At 54.6% G+C, this 15682-nt stretch overlaps 1 protein-coding gene across 4 annotated transcripts; it reads left to right on the forward strand.

The window, feature by feature from the left end:
- The first annotated feature begins 1703 nt into the window (after positions 1-1703).
- Positions 1704-15054, forward strand: TRARG1 (trafficking regulator of GLUT4 (SLC2A4) 1). 4 transcript variants are annotated; one of them, XR_012130551.1, is made up of 4 exons: positions 1704-2897; positions 11271-11403; positions 13350-13550; positions 14322-15054. XR_012130551.1 is itself a non-coding variant. In XM_037022717.2 (3 exons), exons 1-3 carry the CDS (start codon positions 2505-2507, stop codon positions 12901-12903), a joined length of 582 nt encoding a protein of 193 aa, XP_036878612.1. In that variant the 5' UTR covers positions 1896-2504; the 3' UTR covers positions 12904-15054. The 4 variants fall into 4 exon arrangements, 3 of the variants coding, with proteins under 3 accessions (XP_036878612.1, XP_073091160.1, XP_017530830.2); XM_037022717.2 differs by having other exon boundaries at positions 1896-2897; positions 11271-11445; positions 12890-15054; XM_073235059.1 differs by having other exon boundaries at positions 1897-2897; positions 13350-15054.
- The last annotated feature ends 628 nt before the right edge of the window (positions 15055-15682 follow it).

A 15682-nucleotide genomic window follows, 5' to 3' on the forward strand; every position in this document is an offset into this window, starting at 1 on the left:
AGAGCTCAGTTGAGGAGGGTTAGTGGGGAGATGGCAACTGCAGGCCGGAGCAGGCGCAGCTGGCTGGGTTGGGCTTACCAAGCCCTGGACCCCAAACTGGGTGCTCCTTTGCCCTCTCCCTACTGCCTCTCCCTATCGCCCTGGTTCCCCTCCCACCTTTGGTCGTTCCCCTCATCACCACCAGGCCACCAGTTGGCACCACGAGCCCAGCAACTCAGTGGCAGAGAAACCTGGGTCCCCAAGTCCCCCAGCCAGTCTGTCTTATTAGCTCACTATATCCAAACTATTATCAGTTCAATATGTAATCAATATACACAGTATTAATGAAAGGTTTTACATTCTTTTTTTTTATACTAAGTGTTCAAAATCCAGTGTGTGTTCTGTATGGACAGCCATCTAGTTTGAACTAGCCATGTTTGGCTGGAGGCTTTATGCCTGGGTTGGGCTGCTGTAAGTTTGCGGAGCACCTGAGTCCCTCCTCCCAAGGGTCAACTTCCAGGTTGGAAGCTGGAATTCTGTCCAAGCTGGATATGGAGTTAGAGTCTAGGGGTCTCAGGCTTCCAACCTGCCACTCTCTGCAGATCTCATATTTAAAAGGCACTAGCACATTTCTGGAAGTTTCTGGGCAGAGGAGTCCAGCTCACTCATTCATCTTACTACTGGCCTGGATGAGAAAAAGCCTCCCTGAGGACTGAGGTGAGGAGCAAGTCCTCTCCCCCAAACACATACAGGGCAGGAAGCATCAGTCTCACTGCCCTGGAGGCCTGCATTTTGCAAATAACAATAGGTTTCCTGTATGGAGCAAAAATTCTTAATTTAATGTAACCAAATTCATCAGACCTGAAAGTCTGCTCTAAAGCCATACACCATTTTCAAAGTTTATTTGCCTCTAGGTGCCCTTTGAGCTCCCCAGGCCGCCCCTCACTATCTCCCTGCTCCCCTCTGAGGCCAGTTCTGCACTCTCTCTGTCAGTCACACTCCCCGTTCCACCTGGTCAAGGCCCTTGCTGGAAGCAGCATTTCTAAAGCCAGCTTGATATAGAACCCAAAGCTATGTCTTTCCACTAAAATGACTCATCTTGCTCCACACCAGCCCCTGGACCTGGATCCTGATGTCTGGTTGGAGTACAGTTTAAGATAAGTATCTCTCCATTTCTGGGCCTTGGGTTTTCAATCTGTGATTTCAAAAGATTTGAACTCCACAACCTCTGTGGCCCTTCCCACCTCTAACTTCCCCACCCCTATCATGCATGACCCCAGGATTCTAGACTCTTTCCTACTCCTTTCTCCAAAACAGACACACACACCCCTAGTGGGTCCAGATCACCCTTATAAAACAATGTAAGGAGAGAGATAAGGGGCATAGAAAGAGGTGTAGATAACAGAGAAGGAGGCAGAAACAGGAGGAGACATAAGACAGAACAACGAGAACAAGAAACAGAGAGGACAGGCAACCAGACTGAAGCCCTTTAGAGCCGGCACCTGCCCCAAGGAGCTCTGAACAGAAGGATCTTTGCTGGTTCTTGAAAAGCACTGCAGAACAGCTCTGATGAGCATGAGATGGGGCCAGCTTCTTCCCTGAAACCCCTCTGCCCCACCCCTTGCTGAGCTGATCAGAAATCCATTCAGGTCTGTTGGTCCAGGCAGGATCCTCCAGGGGCCACATTTGTGCTCCTGTCTCCCCTTCCCGCCTGGAGCCAGGAGCCAGACTCTGGCCTGGATACCTCTGGAGGTTCGAAGTCGGTCAAGATGGGATTGACAGGTCCAGGACTCTGTTTCCAACAGATAGGAGGAAGCTCAAGCCTGCAGCAGTAGAAGGGAAGCTGAGGTCTCAGTTTCCCAGGACTGTTGAAGACACACCCCTTACTGACCCACTTTGTCTTTTTCCCCCGCTCAGAGCCCCCAGCCCAGAGGAGCTGGTCCTGTGGCTGCAGTGCAAATCAGAGGCTGGCCCAAGTCCCGCTGGGCTGGGCCGGGCTGGGCTGGGCAGAGGCAGAAAGCTGCTGGGCGGGTCTCAGGGGAGACGGGAATGGAAAAGGAAAAGCATCTGTGAGGAGGGCGGGGAGGGAGGGCGGGAGGCTGTGTGGCGCGCGCGCCCGCGCACACACACGCGCGCGCGCGCACACACACGCACATACACACAGAACCTCCCCGACTTAGTCTAAGCTTTGCTCAGGAGAGGAGCATCTTCTGTCTGCTCCTGGAGCTCTTTTCTGTTGCTTCCCCACGCATCTGTGCTGTCAGCAGCTCCAGAGAAGTTGGCTTCAAACTTGACCTGAGCTGACAACTCTGAGCTTCCGGAACTCTGCAGGGACAGCAGGCCTCTGAACTCAGGTGGCCTGGAGAAGCTCACCCGCCCAGCCCCGGACTGGCCCTCGCTCCCCTGGCTGACACGCCCAACCCCGATCCATAGGCCTGTAGTCTGGGCTGAGGAATGGGGCACTGAGGTCCCTCTGGAGCTCTCGTCTCAGCCCAGAGCGGGAGCAGCCCGAGGCCCACGCCGACATGGCTAACTCCGTGCAATCGCAGTTTCCCCCGCCACAGGATCCAGGCACTGCCTCTCCCTCGGACCTGCCCGAGATGGAGAAACTCCTAATCAAGGTGGAAGGCAAGGATGACAACCCCCTGAAGCTGTCCAAGTCCCTCTCTGGGGCTCTGGACCTGGAGCAGAATGGCCACAGCCATGGCCCGCCCTTCAAGGTGGTGTCAGAGGCGCACCGGGAGGCCCCACTCTCTGTGTCACCCTCTCGGGACAGCTCAAGACGGGCATCTTCCATTGCCACCACATCCTGTGCTCAGGACCAAGAAGTCCCCCGAGATTACCTCATCCTTGCCATCGCCTCCTGCTTCTGCCCTGTCTGGCCCCTCAACCTCATCCCCCTCATCTTTTCTATCATGGTAAGTGCTGGGCCCAGGGGTTGTCAGGCATGTTCCCCTGGCAGGCAACAGACACCCTGCCTAGGGTGGAGAGAAAAGCGAGCTGGGTGCTGGGGCTTGGGGGAAGACTTCCTTTCTCAGCTGGCCTACTGCCCCGCTTGGAGAGGGGTCCTTCTTCTCTGCTCCTGGGTGTCACAGATTGACTTTGCACACATCCCTGCCGGGGAGAGGACCTAGGGAGCTGCCTGGAGCTGAATTCTGCACTGCAGAAAGTTGGGGGGGCTTGTCTTTAAGGGGGCAGTTGTCCCCAGGAGTTATTCCTGAACCAGACTGTGTACCAGCAGAGGCTGCAGTGGGCATGGGTTCCCAGTGCCCTATGTTCCCAAGAGGGGAGCCAGCCCCCCACCTGCCCCAGGCCACCTGGGGGTTCTAACGGCCTTTGCCAGCTCTGGTTTCCATGCACTGAGGGCCCCAGAGGCTGCTCTTCTGGGAAGTGTATTCCCTGGGGCCCTCTGGGCCTCCGTGGTTGTCCTGATTTCAGCATCTGTCTTCAGGGTAGGGAGGTCTGGGCCATGGGTGAAAAATGTGTGTCAGAGGGCATGGCTGGCCTTGCCAAGGAGGGGCATGTGGGCTAGCCTTTGCTTCTTGCACACTTCTGCTGTGGGGTTTTGAATAAATTGTCTTAGATTGTCCCCAAACCAAACCATTTGGATAGAGCTACTTATGGAGGGTAAGCAGGAAATGTCAGTTTAAGTGGCAAGTGACTTTGAGGACCAGGAAGGTTGGGGGCAGACTAAGAGAGAGAGAGAGAGAGAGAGAGAGAGAGAGAGAGAGAGAGAGAGACACTGAGACACTGGGCAGGCAATGAATCAGAATCAGGTTAGGAACAGGGGGTAAACTGCTAGCCCCAGGCTGGTCAGAGGACTGGGTGGAGAGACATGTCTGCTTCCCTCTGGAGCGCCTCCACTGCCAAGTCATTTATCACCAAGGCCCCAGGGGCTCTGCTGACTCCTGCTGCCCCCCAGTTCCTCATCCATCTCCCTCCACTTCACTGAGGCCCAGTCTCCAGCCAAGGAAGCCTTCTCTGATCCCATTCTATCCAGCACCACCTACCAGGACATCAGGGGACACCAGCAGCATCCGAGTCCAAAGGACTAGTTGGGCACGAGAGCCAGGCCTGGGCAGGGCTCAGAGCAGGGCTGTCAGGGAGCATCCCGTGCCGCACGTGCACTGGGCGCAGCACCAGGCCTGAGGGTGCAGCCAGCGGCTCTGGGCAGGGCCAACCTCTTGGATACAGGGAGAAGCCCCAGGAGGGGAGACAGGCTTTGGGGAGGGAAGCCACACAAGGCCCCAGGAGAAAGGAGTTGCTAGAATCTGCTCCCTGGTAGGGGTGGCAGGGGAGGAGTTAGGAGCTGCCTTGTCAAAGGCAACCCAGGCCCACGCCTGTGAGCCCGCTGAACCCACCCGCAATGCACCTCTATGTCTTCCTTGGGGCTTTGAGTCAGGTCTGATGGGCACTGGGCCTGGGGCAGGGAATATGGTGCGCAACCAGGCACCGTGGCCAGTTCCCAGTAGCCTCCTGCCTCAGGTGGAGAAACCTGTAAACAGACCTGTACAACACGTGGCAGGATGCGCTCATGCTGGGCAAAACCGCAAGGTATTGTGTGTGGTTGCGGGCGAGTCCCTCAAACCTCCCCTCTCAGCGTTCCCATCTGCTAAATGAGTGCCACCATAACAGTGTAGAGTTGTGTGAGGGCGAAAGGAGACAAGCCCCATGAAGAGCTTAAAAGGACAACACCCAGCACATTTAGGTGCTCTTATCTGGTAACAGCAATTAAGTGGCAGCTCAGTGTCTCCTTGGCGGGGGATGGGAAGCCATCCCAGGTTTGTGGTGTTTTTCAGAGCTTTGAAACTAAGTCACTTATCATACAGTTCACTTATCTAAAGTATACAAGTCAGTGATTTTTAGTACATTCACAGATAATTGCGACCATAACCATGTCAATCTTAGAATATTTTTCTCCCTTCCGAAAGGAACCCTGTACTGTTTTTCTACCCCCACCTCCCGCCCCCCAGTCCCTCCAGACCTAAGCAAACTAGGAATCTTCTTTCTGTCTTTATGGACTTGCCTCTCTGGACATTTCTTATAAATGTAATTATACCGCGTGTGGTCCTTTCACTTGGCACCCGGTTTCCAAGCTTCACTCATGCTATGGCGTATGCATCACCAGGTTTGGAGCCAGAGAGGGGTGTGGTTGGATTGCCATTTTGCTGGATCACTGGTGCAGGCTGTGAGGACGGGCTGGATGGGCTCCTCTGCGCCTGGCATTGGAGGGAGGGGACTTTTGCAGGAGTTCTGGTTAACACGTACCATTCATTCATTCAGTTGACCATTCACTTGAACTCCAAGTTGCTTGTTTTGAGGGAAATAATAGAAGATGATTAGGTCCCCCACAAATGAATGTGCCTCTTTTATGAACCAGACACCCTGCAAGGCATTTGGGAGTAGGGAGATACAACACTGTCTGTTTGGCCACAGAGTGTGGTGGTGGCCGGAGGTGGATGAGGACCTGCTCTAGGAATTTAAGTTTTATCCTCGTGGCTCTGAGATGCTCCTGAAAAATTTTAAGCAGATGCTCAATGTGCTCAGCTCATAGTTTAAAACAAGCACCCGACTGCATTGTGGGAAATGAGGAGAGCAGGCAGGACTGGGGGCGGAGAGGTCCTGCCAGAGCCTTGTGAGAGAGTCCCGGCGGGGACCAGGTAAGCCTGGACTGAGCCGGTGGGGGGGACGCTTAGAAGGGAGCGCACATGAGAACCGTGAAGGACGTGGGAGCAGCACTTGCTCTCTAAGGGGGACCCGCCTTAGACAGCGCTCTGAAACTATAGCGCTGAAGGCGTGGGCAGAAGAAAGTGGACAGTAAAGGGTTTGGGAAAGAAGATTCCAGAGGGTGGGAGGAAAACTAGAAGAGGGAGAGACACCCAAGGAGGAGTAAGTGTGGAGAAGGAGGAAGTGGCCACTTGCAGTGGAGATGGGGTTCGACAAAGATGGGAGTGTCCACTGGCTTGGCTGTTTATAGACCCCTGGTGCGCCTGGTGGTGGAGAGGCTTAGGCAGAAAGCCTAAGGCCATGAGATGGAAACATTCAAAGGAAAGGGAGATGGCTTATGCAGTGTGGGCCCCCTGCCCCCAGGGATTTGGGGGGCAAGGTCATTTTCTGAGAAATAAGGGCCTGGTGGCAGAGGGGAGGAGAGGAGACCAGGAACAAACAGGTCAGTGGCTGGGGGGCTCTGCCGAGGCTGCATGGGTCTGAGTTATCAGCCTGCACGTGGTGTGGTTTTTCTCCAGCTGCAGGTATAGAGTCACAGACATGACACTGGCTCCACCCCAAGGCTGGGGATGGCAGAGTTGCCTTAAGGGCAGGTCCAGGTGGCACAGAAGATGCTGGCAAGGGTGACTGAGACGACAACCAGAAAGTGAGCTGGACTAGGAGGGCGTGAGGCTGGTGGGAAGAAGCTGGGAAGATGGCGACAGCCTTAGGTTGGAGGTGTCACAGGTTGGGGTTTAGACAGGTTGAAGGGCAGGCACTCTGACAGACACTGGGGCTGGAGATTTCAGAGCAGGGACTGGGTCGGCTGATGGTGGAGCTGGAGGGTAGCTGTGGAGTACAGCTGACCGTTAGGAGCCAGGAAGAAGGAAGCTGAGGGAGCCCAGTGTTGAGGGATAATATTACTAACGCATGGCATGCCCACTAAATGTTAGGCACAGGTCCACATTCTTTACATGTATTATCTCATTTACTCTGGGCTATAACCCTATGAGGTCTAGGTATTGTAATTATTCTTGTTTTACCGATGATGAGAAAACTGGAGCATGGAGATGTGAAATAACCTGCTAGAAACTGGGAACCCAAAATTGGATGCTTAGAGCCAGAGCTCAGGTCCCTACCAATTACAACTAGCCTGCCTCCTGGGAAGCAGGTGGGGAATTACTGGGTGTCCCCACAGCTGTCTCCCCTCTTCTGGGAGCCAGTCTCATTCACAGGACACTCCCACTGCCCTGGGGTGGGGGTCAGCTATTCATCCAGGACAGAAACACTCTGTCCCCCCTAAACAGCAGCAGGGATGAAGGAGGGACAGACTGTGGAGAGCAAGTCTCCTGTGCTGGTGTCTCCAGGTCCTGGGGACAGAGTGTACAACTCCTCATCTGAAGTCCCGTCGGTTACTAAGTGGAGGAGCAAACCCTTGACTCCAGGGTAGAAGGGACCCACAGCCTAGAGCGCCTCTCTAGAGCTTACTGTCTGCAGAGCACACCCTAACAGCCTGACTGTTCCCATTAACGGAGGAGGCAACTGACACAGACTGCGCCTTGCCCACCATCACACAATTCATAGGAGGTACACCGGCTGGATGCTGAACCCACTGTTCTCTCCATGGCCCCACCCTGCACCTACCTCTGGGGACAAGGATGGTGTGTCCCTCCCAGGAAAGCTAAGCCCTTCAGGCATTTGAGCAGGAGGGAAGAATTCCACTTCCTTCCCTCTTTGTCCCCTCCTTCCACCTACTGTCTTCCCCCACCCCACCCTGGAAAACTAATGGACCAGCAGTGCCCTCCCACTGGGGCTTTGGCAGGGGCCTGCTGTGACTGGGGCTGGTGGATCAAGGGCTCTGCCTAAGGGGCTCTGATCACAGCCCTGCTCAGGACCATGGCCTCCCGTGAGCCTCCGGGGTGGCCAAGGCAAGGCTGACTGCATCCATTCTACTTCCGGGCAGGCTAGGAAATAGCCATGTTCCTCAGTGCCAGCAAAGTGTCCTGTCAATGAGGGGAGCTGGACCCCATGCAGCAGACCTTCAGCTGACAACAGTGATAGAACAGTTGTCAGGTAGACCTGGCGTACATCCCAGCTCTACCCCTTGTAAGCCACATGACTCTGGCCACATCACTTGGCCTTTTTCCTTAGCCTGTTTCCTCATCTGTGAAATAGATGTAATAAAGCCATCTACCTCATAGGGCTGTTGGGAGGATTAAATGAGCTAATATGTGTGAAAGCATGTAGTGTGGAGCCTGGCACATGGTAAACGCTTAGTTAGTGGAAGTAGTTGCTGTTATCATTAATATTAAACTTTGCAATGTCAGAAGAAAGGGCAGATGCCCAGCCAGGGCCAACAGTTAGCTGGCATGCAGGCAAATGGCTTAAAATATTGACGTACTTCGGAGGGGGTCGGTAAATAGCTGCTGTTTCAAGACCCTAAGTGTTCCCAATCATTCCCATCCACCACTGCAGCTGCCTTGATTCCTCCCCTGGAACCCCAGCCCCCACCCCTGCCACTGTGTCTCCCACTCTCCAGCGACTGAAGGGTTAACCTTAGAGCATTCCAGAAACAACTGCATTGTTGCAGAAAGAGGGATGTAAAGAGGGTGTGGAGAAGTACATCCCCTCACTTTGACCTGCTGGGAGAGGCTTGCGCCCTGTGGAAGGACTAAGAGCTGATCAGCCTTGGCACATATTGTCAGTTTTCAGATCTGCTGGGGCTTGGCCTGAGCCTCACGGGTGCAGGAAGCTCTTTCCTGAGAAGTCCTGCTGCCCCCCTCCTCTGGCTGGTCCCAGCCTCTGGCAGCTCTCCCCAGCGTCCTCCCCACCCCATCACCCTACTCCCCACCCACTCCCCACTCTCAGGTTTTCTTCAGTGTCTTTCCTTACTGATGTATTAACTTGAATTCATTTTCTCCCTCACCATTCCCACAGTGCCGCGATCACAAATGATCTATTAATTCACAGCCATTACAACCATTACTGCAATTATTATTATTGTGCCTTCAACCTGAGCCCTTTTGGGTAGGGGAAAGATGAGTGTGACGGGAGAGCAGCTGGCCACTGACATAAAAAGAAATGAGGGCCTTCTTCCACCCCTGGAAGCAAGGAATGGATCTTTCATTTGGTAACTAATGGGTGAGCAACTTCTGTATCTAAAAGTAGAGCTCTATTCTTAGAGGCAGCTACTTTCTATTTTACAGATCAGAAAACTAAGACTTACGGAATAGTTGTGAGGTTTCACTGGATAGTGTGAATAAAGTGTCTGACACAGCAGTGCCATCTGACCATTCTCACTGCATCTAAGCCTTCAACAGTGTCTCTCAGGATTCAGGGAATGTGCATGGCCAGGATGCACAGACTGGTGGATCTGTGGATAAAGAAGAGAGGGAGGGTTTAGGGTGACTGAAACATTCTCTCCCTCACCTGCCCTCCCCACCTCTCATACCTGCACCCGTGCCCCTCTCCATGGTCCTGATCATTACCGCACTCACCACTATTCTCTTCAGAAAGCCAGCAGGATTCCTCTCATACTTTGCACCGCCCCCCTTGTACGCCACGCTTATAGCTGAGAATGAGTCCCTTGGTAATGATTCAGGTAGCCCCAGAAAATCATAAAGCCAACGCCCTGAAAGCCCCTGAAGTTTTTCCGTCTGCTGCCCCAGTGTTGCCTTGGTGTTGAAGCTATGAGTTCAGTGACCTGGGCTGGCAGTGCAGAGAGCTGGAGGTGGCATGGGTTAGTGGGGGGGGGCCAAAGCCCAGATGTTGGCTCTCTTTCCTGTGGAGCCTACTGCCCTTATGTCATTCATGACTCTACATAGTTGCCACGCAGGGCCTCCCTGTGGACCTTTGTATATGCTGCTCTCACTGCTTGGAGTACTTGTCATTTTTGGAAAAGGCCTATTTAATTCTTACTTATACTTCACATCTCATTCCAGATGTCCTTCCTCCATGAAGTCTTCCCTGACTCTCCCCTTATACAAGCTCTCATGAACCTCTCCTTTGTAACACTACCCAGAGTGGCAATTTTACCTGTTTATGTGGCCACAATGGAGGCCAGCTTCCCCACCTAGGCTGAGGGCTCAGTGAGCATGGGAACTGGGTGCTCTTGCACCCTGCTGCATCCTGGGGGCCTAGAACAGTGCCTGGCATGCATGCATGTCTGTTGAGTGGGAAGTGGCACCTGGAACTAGGGCAGATGCAAGTGGCTAGAGAGTTGCAGTGGAATTGACTAGAAGAGGACACTGATTAATAGGGTGGGGTGGGCTTGGGCAAGTGGAAGGAGGGGCACAGGCCAGAATCAGATCTGTGAAGTAGGAAGCTATGGTTTGCGGCAAAGTGAGTTGATGTCATGCTGTGGCAGGCAGGTGGCGCTGTCCCGGAAGGAGCTTGGAACAGAACCATGGGGTGGGAGTGAGAATGTGGTGGTGGGAATGGGTGGGGGGTTAGACTTCTAAGAGGTAAAGAGGACAGGGTCAGGGGAGAGGGGCCACTCGCATGAAGAGAACAGAGAAGGGAAGGGCTGCTTCTCTGCACTTCAGCTTCTTTAAAAGTGGGCAACACTGCCAACCTCATAGGATGAATCTGAGGCTAAATGCAATCATTTAGGTACAGTCCTTAGCAAGCTGGTTGACACAAAGTAAGGACTCAGGAAATCATCATCATCAAAGTACTCAACTACATTCCCATGTTGAACTCAGGAAATAATGATAATCAGAAAAAAAAAGTAACCAGATCAGTGGCCTGAGGCCCTGAGTGCAGTCACCTTTCTTTAGTGGACTCCTGCCTGTGCCTAAGAAGCATCGGGGAATTCTAGAACTGGAGGAATCTGGAAGTCACAGGCCAGCTGTGGCCTGCAGGCTGATGCCTGAACCGTCATGGGCAGGGGGCAGAGCAATGCACGGGATGCCCCTCCTACTGAGCCACCCAGGATCCTCTGGCTTATGTCCTCTGTCCACCTCATGCTCATGCACCGGATTTCAAAAAATTAAATAGGGCCAAGAGAAACTGAGCGCACTGAGAAAGAAAGAAATATCAAATCGGGCCCCTGTGTGGCCATGTGTGGCTCCCCCTCCAGCCCCAGCCTTCCCAATTCAAACCCAAGATGCCCACCTTTCTGGGGGATGTGGTTCCTGGGTGGGAAGTACGGGGAGGGAGGACTAATGATACTTTTTCCTTAGTGCGGCTGTCGTAGTGAGCCTTGAGCTGGGGTCTGGAGGCACCTGGCTTATCTGTCCTGCCAGCTCAGCATGGGCAGAACCTCCCAGGCCCTCAGTCTCTGCTATGCCACCTGCCACTGGCCCCTGTCCCATCACCGTCCTGAGAGGAAGGGCCCTGCATTGCTTGGCTCTGCTTCCAGCTGGCCCCAGCCAGAGAGGGACAGGCTTGGTTAGGGGTCCCCATAAGAGGTGTTGGCCACTTGGGTCCAGGCCACTTCTCCAGGAAGGGGCTACTTCCCCACCCCAAGGGGCACTCTGGAGGCTGCAGTGGGGACTGGATGTGTTCCAGAGGCTCAGGCAAGGCACCCCCGCAAGGCTACCAAGGGCAGTCTTCCTGAGGTCCCTGCCACCCTCTCTCTGCAGTCTCGAAGTAGCGTGCAGCAGGGAGACCTGGACGGGGCCCGAAGGCTGGGCCGCCTGGCCCGGCTGCTCAGCATCACCTTCATCATCATGGGGATCATCATCATCATTGTGGCTGTGACCGTGAACTTCACAGGTGAGGCCGAGCCACATGGATCCGAGGGAGCCGGCCTGCTTGGTATGAGAACCATGGCAGGGTGTAGCCTGCACCCCTGGGTCAGGGGTGGGCATAAGAGCCATGGGGCCACAGCCTTATCCTGTCATTCCAGAAAAGGGACCCAGTGCCCAGCAGTAACTTGCTGAGTGGGACTGGCTTTCTGACTCGTCTTGTGCCTGGAGAGTGGATGGATAGGAAATGGTGAGGAAAGAGCATGGGCCTAGGAGTCAGAGGCCATGAGTTCCAGTCTCAGTTCTGACGGCTCTGGGTCCTAAGCCAGTGTGCTGTTGAGGTTTAGCCTCAGGGTTTTCATGTCTAAAGTGGTAGGAAGAAGCCTCCAGCACAGAGGCTTTGTGAGCATCACCTGAGACAATGCACGTGGTTCTGCTTTGTGAAGAGGGTGGGCAGCTTGCCCCACCAGCATCCCTGCTGAGAGAGCCGACAGACCAGAGGCAAATGGCACATGCGGGGGAATTCAGAAAGTGACACTTTGGTGAGTCCCCAAAGGTGGCTCAGGGAAGTTACCCAGCAGGGAGACCATTTTCAAAGACAACTCTCTGTTGCTCACAAGGCCCATGCAGCTTTGTGAGTTTCTGGGCTACATACACAGGTCAGTGTTGTCCAAGTCCCTCCCCTCACACACTCGCCTTGGGAAGGCCCCAGGCTTCTCTGCCCCTTGCAGGGATCAACCTAAACATTTCCCCTAAAGCACTTGCTACTCCAAATGCACTCTGTGGACCAGATGCAGTGCCTTCGGACACTAAGAATGTGTCAGAAATGCAGGTTCTCAGGCCCTACCCCATACCCACTGAATCAGATTTTAAAATGATTTTAATATGATTCCTAGTCCAGTCTGTAAAGCTTGGGAGGCACTGGTCTAGCACATGGAGAGTTCAACCTGGGGCGGAAAACCTGGAATTCAGCCAAGGGTCATGGGTAACCTTGGCTACTTAGGAGAGGGGTGAGTGCAGGTTCATATTCAGCCTGCCTGAGTTCAAAATTCACATCCTTCACTTTCTGTCTGCTGAATTGAAGCACATTCCAGAATCTCTCTCTCTGACAGAACTGCAGGTCCAAGAGAGGAGACTGCCGGCACAGGGCATTTGCCATACCCTCGCCTCACAGTGCCTCAGGCTCCCCTGTCCTGCTGCTATTTGTCATTGCAGCTCTGACTCTTTTGACGGCAAATGACAACTGCTGAACTCACACTGGCAAAGGGAATTGTTCAGCTTTCACTAAAAAATTCAGGCACAGATGGTTCTGTGTTCCAGGTCACCCGTCTACCTCTGAGCAATCACCCAGGCTGCAGACCTCCTATGGGCAGTGCAGTGACGCCAAGGGCCCCAAATCAAACTGTCCCTGTTACCGTTTCCCACTCAGAAACAGCAGCCCAAATCCTCAAGACGTGGACCGGAGACCCCACGTCCTGAGCTCTGTTCTGCTGTAACTGTTCTTTCCTTCACAGTTCAGAAGATATAAAATGAGCCAGGCGCTGTGCTAGCAGAGGCAGGCCCGGCTGACTGGAGAGCTTCGAAGTCACATACCCCACACGCCCCGAGACGACGGAACGGTGACCACCAAGTGCCCACTTGTCCCCAAGCTCCAGAAGCACAAATCAGAGGGAAACCCCTAAGTAGCCCCACAGCAGATGAGAATAGCGAGAGGACGAAGGAACGAAGGGAAGAGATGTGAAACCAATGAAGACTGTGGTTTAATCTCGTGGACATGGCCCAGCATTTTGATCCCAGGGTCTGGCTTGTTCCTCATCCCCACAATTTCCTGGGATCTACCAAAACAGCATATACTGCCAGAATGCGGAGAACCAGCCTCGCAGTTGAGATGAACACTGGTGGGGGGAGAAGCAGCCCACTGCCTGTGTGTCTGATGACCAGGACACATGTGGATTTTTGTATTTTTCTTGACAGGGGACAAAAAGAACTTACTTGCATGCTTTGTGCCACATGCCTGCTGTGACCCCAGTGCCCTGAGCTTGAAGGCCACACTGCTGCTCAGCATGTGCCCTGGAATCTCCTGGGTGCCCCAGATGTGCAGCTGCCCGGGAGAGAGGTGACACAGCCACTTCCTTCACAGGGTGGACACACCAAGAGGTGAAGACAGGAACAGAGGTGCATGGCCCACAGACCTCTTCACTGTTGTGTTTTGGCAGCATCTCTGCTGAGAACTCTGGCCCCAGCACACCCTCCAGGAGGACCCAGCCTGCCTCTCACTGCCAGCCTCCCTGTGCTGTAGCCTGGGGCACCGGCCCGTAGTCCTGCCCAGCCAGTGAGAGGGGGCCTTGGCCTCAGCTCTCCTCCTGCCATGGGTTCCCCAGGGTGTGCGGTATAAGCCTGGGGCCCCATGCAGATGGCTCTGGCAGGGCCCAGGCTGTGGCTCCCAGCGATGCTTGGTGCCTCACCCTGGGCCCCCTGGCCACCCACGAGCAGCAAAGGCTCTCCCTGGAAGAAGTTTTGGGGTGACCACTGGGAGAACTTTCCGTGGGCTCCCGGGCTGTCAGCAGTGTTGTAGCACTGGCAGGGGAGTGGGCTGCAGAGCTTTTAGGAAGGTTGGTTGTTTATTGGGTCTAGAGAGTTCCGAGCAGAAGGAAGAATTTGGCTGAAGTGTTCGGTGTTCAGGAGAGGGACGGGTCCCAGGGGCACCGGGTGGGTCCCTCTAGGGCAGGCACATGCCTGCGTCAGTCCCCCACCTGGGAATAACCCTAACCTCTCCCAACCCTAAAGGAGGGGCCTTGGCTGGGTTTCCTTTATGGGCCCTTTGAGGTCAAAATAGAAATGCCCTGGTTTGCCGGTGTGTGGGGAAGAGCCCAGAACACTTGTGTCACCTGTGAGGTCAGGTCAGGCCAGGGGAGTCATGAGCTCTATGGAACTGGTCATTCACAGGCCCTGGCTCTGGCAAGAAGAGTCGTGACCTGGTCAGTGACCCGGCAGGCCCAGGGGACCACGGCTTCAGCGCCCCAAGGAGAAGTAAGCAACTAAGCAGACAGTACACAAATGGTCTCATGGGGGACATGACGGCCGAGGGAGGCTCTATCTGCGGCCTCCGTGTGCACAGGATGCCACACACAGCTGCCCTGGCCCCGGCAGCCACATCCACACAGACACCGCTGTGCGCTCCCACACGTACACACATTTGTTCACACTTAAACCAAGTTCAGTCAAGAGAAATGCCACCAGCAGAGGCCACAGGAACAGGCATGGCTGGAACAGCCTTCCATCCAGGTGACAAGGACTTCAGAGTTTTCTAGTCATAACAAGGATGAACTCAGACGCCTCCGAGGCTCCGAGGCTCCAAAAGGAGCAGAGCACCAAGAGACTGACCTCTGACAGAGAGGAGCACAGGGCCTGAGGACCTGAAACCCTTTGGAGACCGGACTGGGCGAGAGGGCCCGCACCCGTGCCTCGCTGCAGCTGGCAGCGGCCCTGCCTCCCAGCTCTGTGGTGGGGCCAGCTGCTGGCTGCAGGACTGTGGCAGGCCCCAGCTCATCTCAGGGTGCCTCCCCAGCCTCTCCATCTGTTTCCGAGCAGCAAGAACTACCCCTCCCCACTGCCTGCACCACTCACAGTTCACTTCTCTGTATTTCTCAGCATGGAAAGAAATAAAGGTGAACGCATATCTGGGTGTTAGCTGCTGGGGTCCAGGGGCACCTCACAACTGTGGGCTGTTCACTCACCCTCGTTCCAGGGGCAGGGCCAGGAGCTGGGTGCTGGGGCTCCACAGCCAGCTTGGGCACCAACACCCTCTGCACCTACCCCCCCGCTGCCCCCGACATCTGAAGCAGGTCGTTTGTCCTCTCAGTGCTTCAGTTTCCTCAGTGAGCAATGCCGGTCCCATCTGCCCTCAGCTGTCCCTTCTGCACATAAACAAAGATCTCAGGGGTGGAAAGAAAGGGGGCAGGAACCAAAGGTGCTGACAGCCTGGCACATGCTGGGCATTTTACAGATGCTGGTACATCCTAGGGGGTTGCTAGTGCTATCCTGGGTTCAGATCAGTAAACGGAGGCTCAGGGGCTTGTCCCAGGTCACACCATACCTGGCCCACAGAAGATACTGGGGCTAACCTTAAAGTTGGCTTCTTGCCGCCATGCTTTGCTGCCCAGAAAGGGAAGCCCTTTGGAAGCAGGACCAGAGTTGGTGTGGGGCGGGTAAGGGCAGGGAAAGTGGGAGGAGGAATCCATGCCCGGACTGCAGGAGGGAGCAGGCAGGCATTGCTTTCCTGTGGAAGGTGGTGAGGGCCCCAGGAG

This window comes from Manis javanica, chromosome 4 (assembly GCF_040802235.1).
Source record: "Manis javanica isolate MJ-LG chromosome 4, MJ_LKY, whole genome shotgun sequence".
Lineage (NCBI taxonomy): Eukaryota > Metazoa > Chordata > Mammalia > Pholidota > Manidae > Manis > Manis javanica.

Bases quoted from the DNA above. Each gene is read 5' to 3' on its own strand.
- TRARG1 (XM_073235059.1), top strand. From the start codon at position 2,505: ATGGCTAACTCCGTGCAATCGCAGTTTCCCCCGCCACAGGATCCAGGC. The intron at 2,898-11,270 runs GTAAGTGCTGGG...CTCTCTCTGCAG, and splicing joins CCCTCATCTTTTCTATCATG to TCTCGAAGTAGCGTGCAGCA. The intron at 11,404-13,349 runs GTGAGGCCGAGC...TTTTCTTGACAG, and splicing joins TGTGACCGTGAACTTCACAG to GGGACAAAAAGAACTTACTT.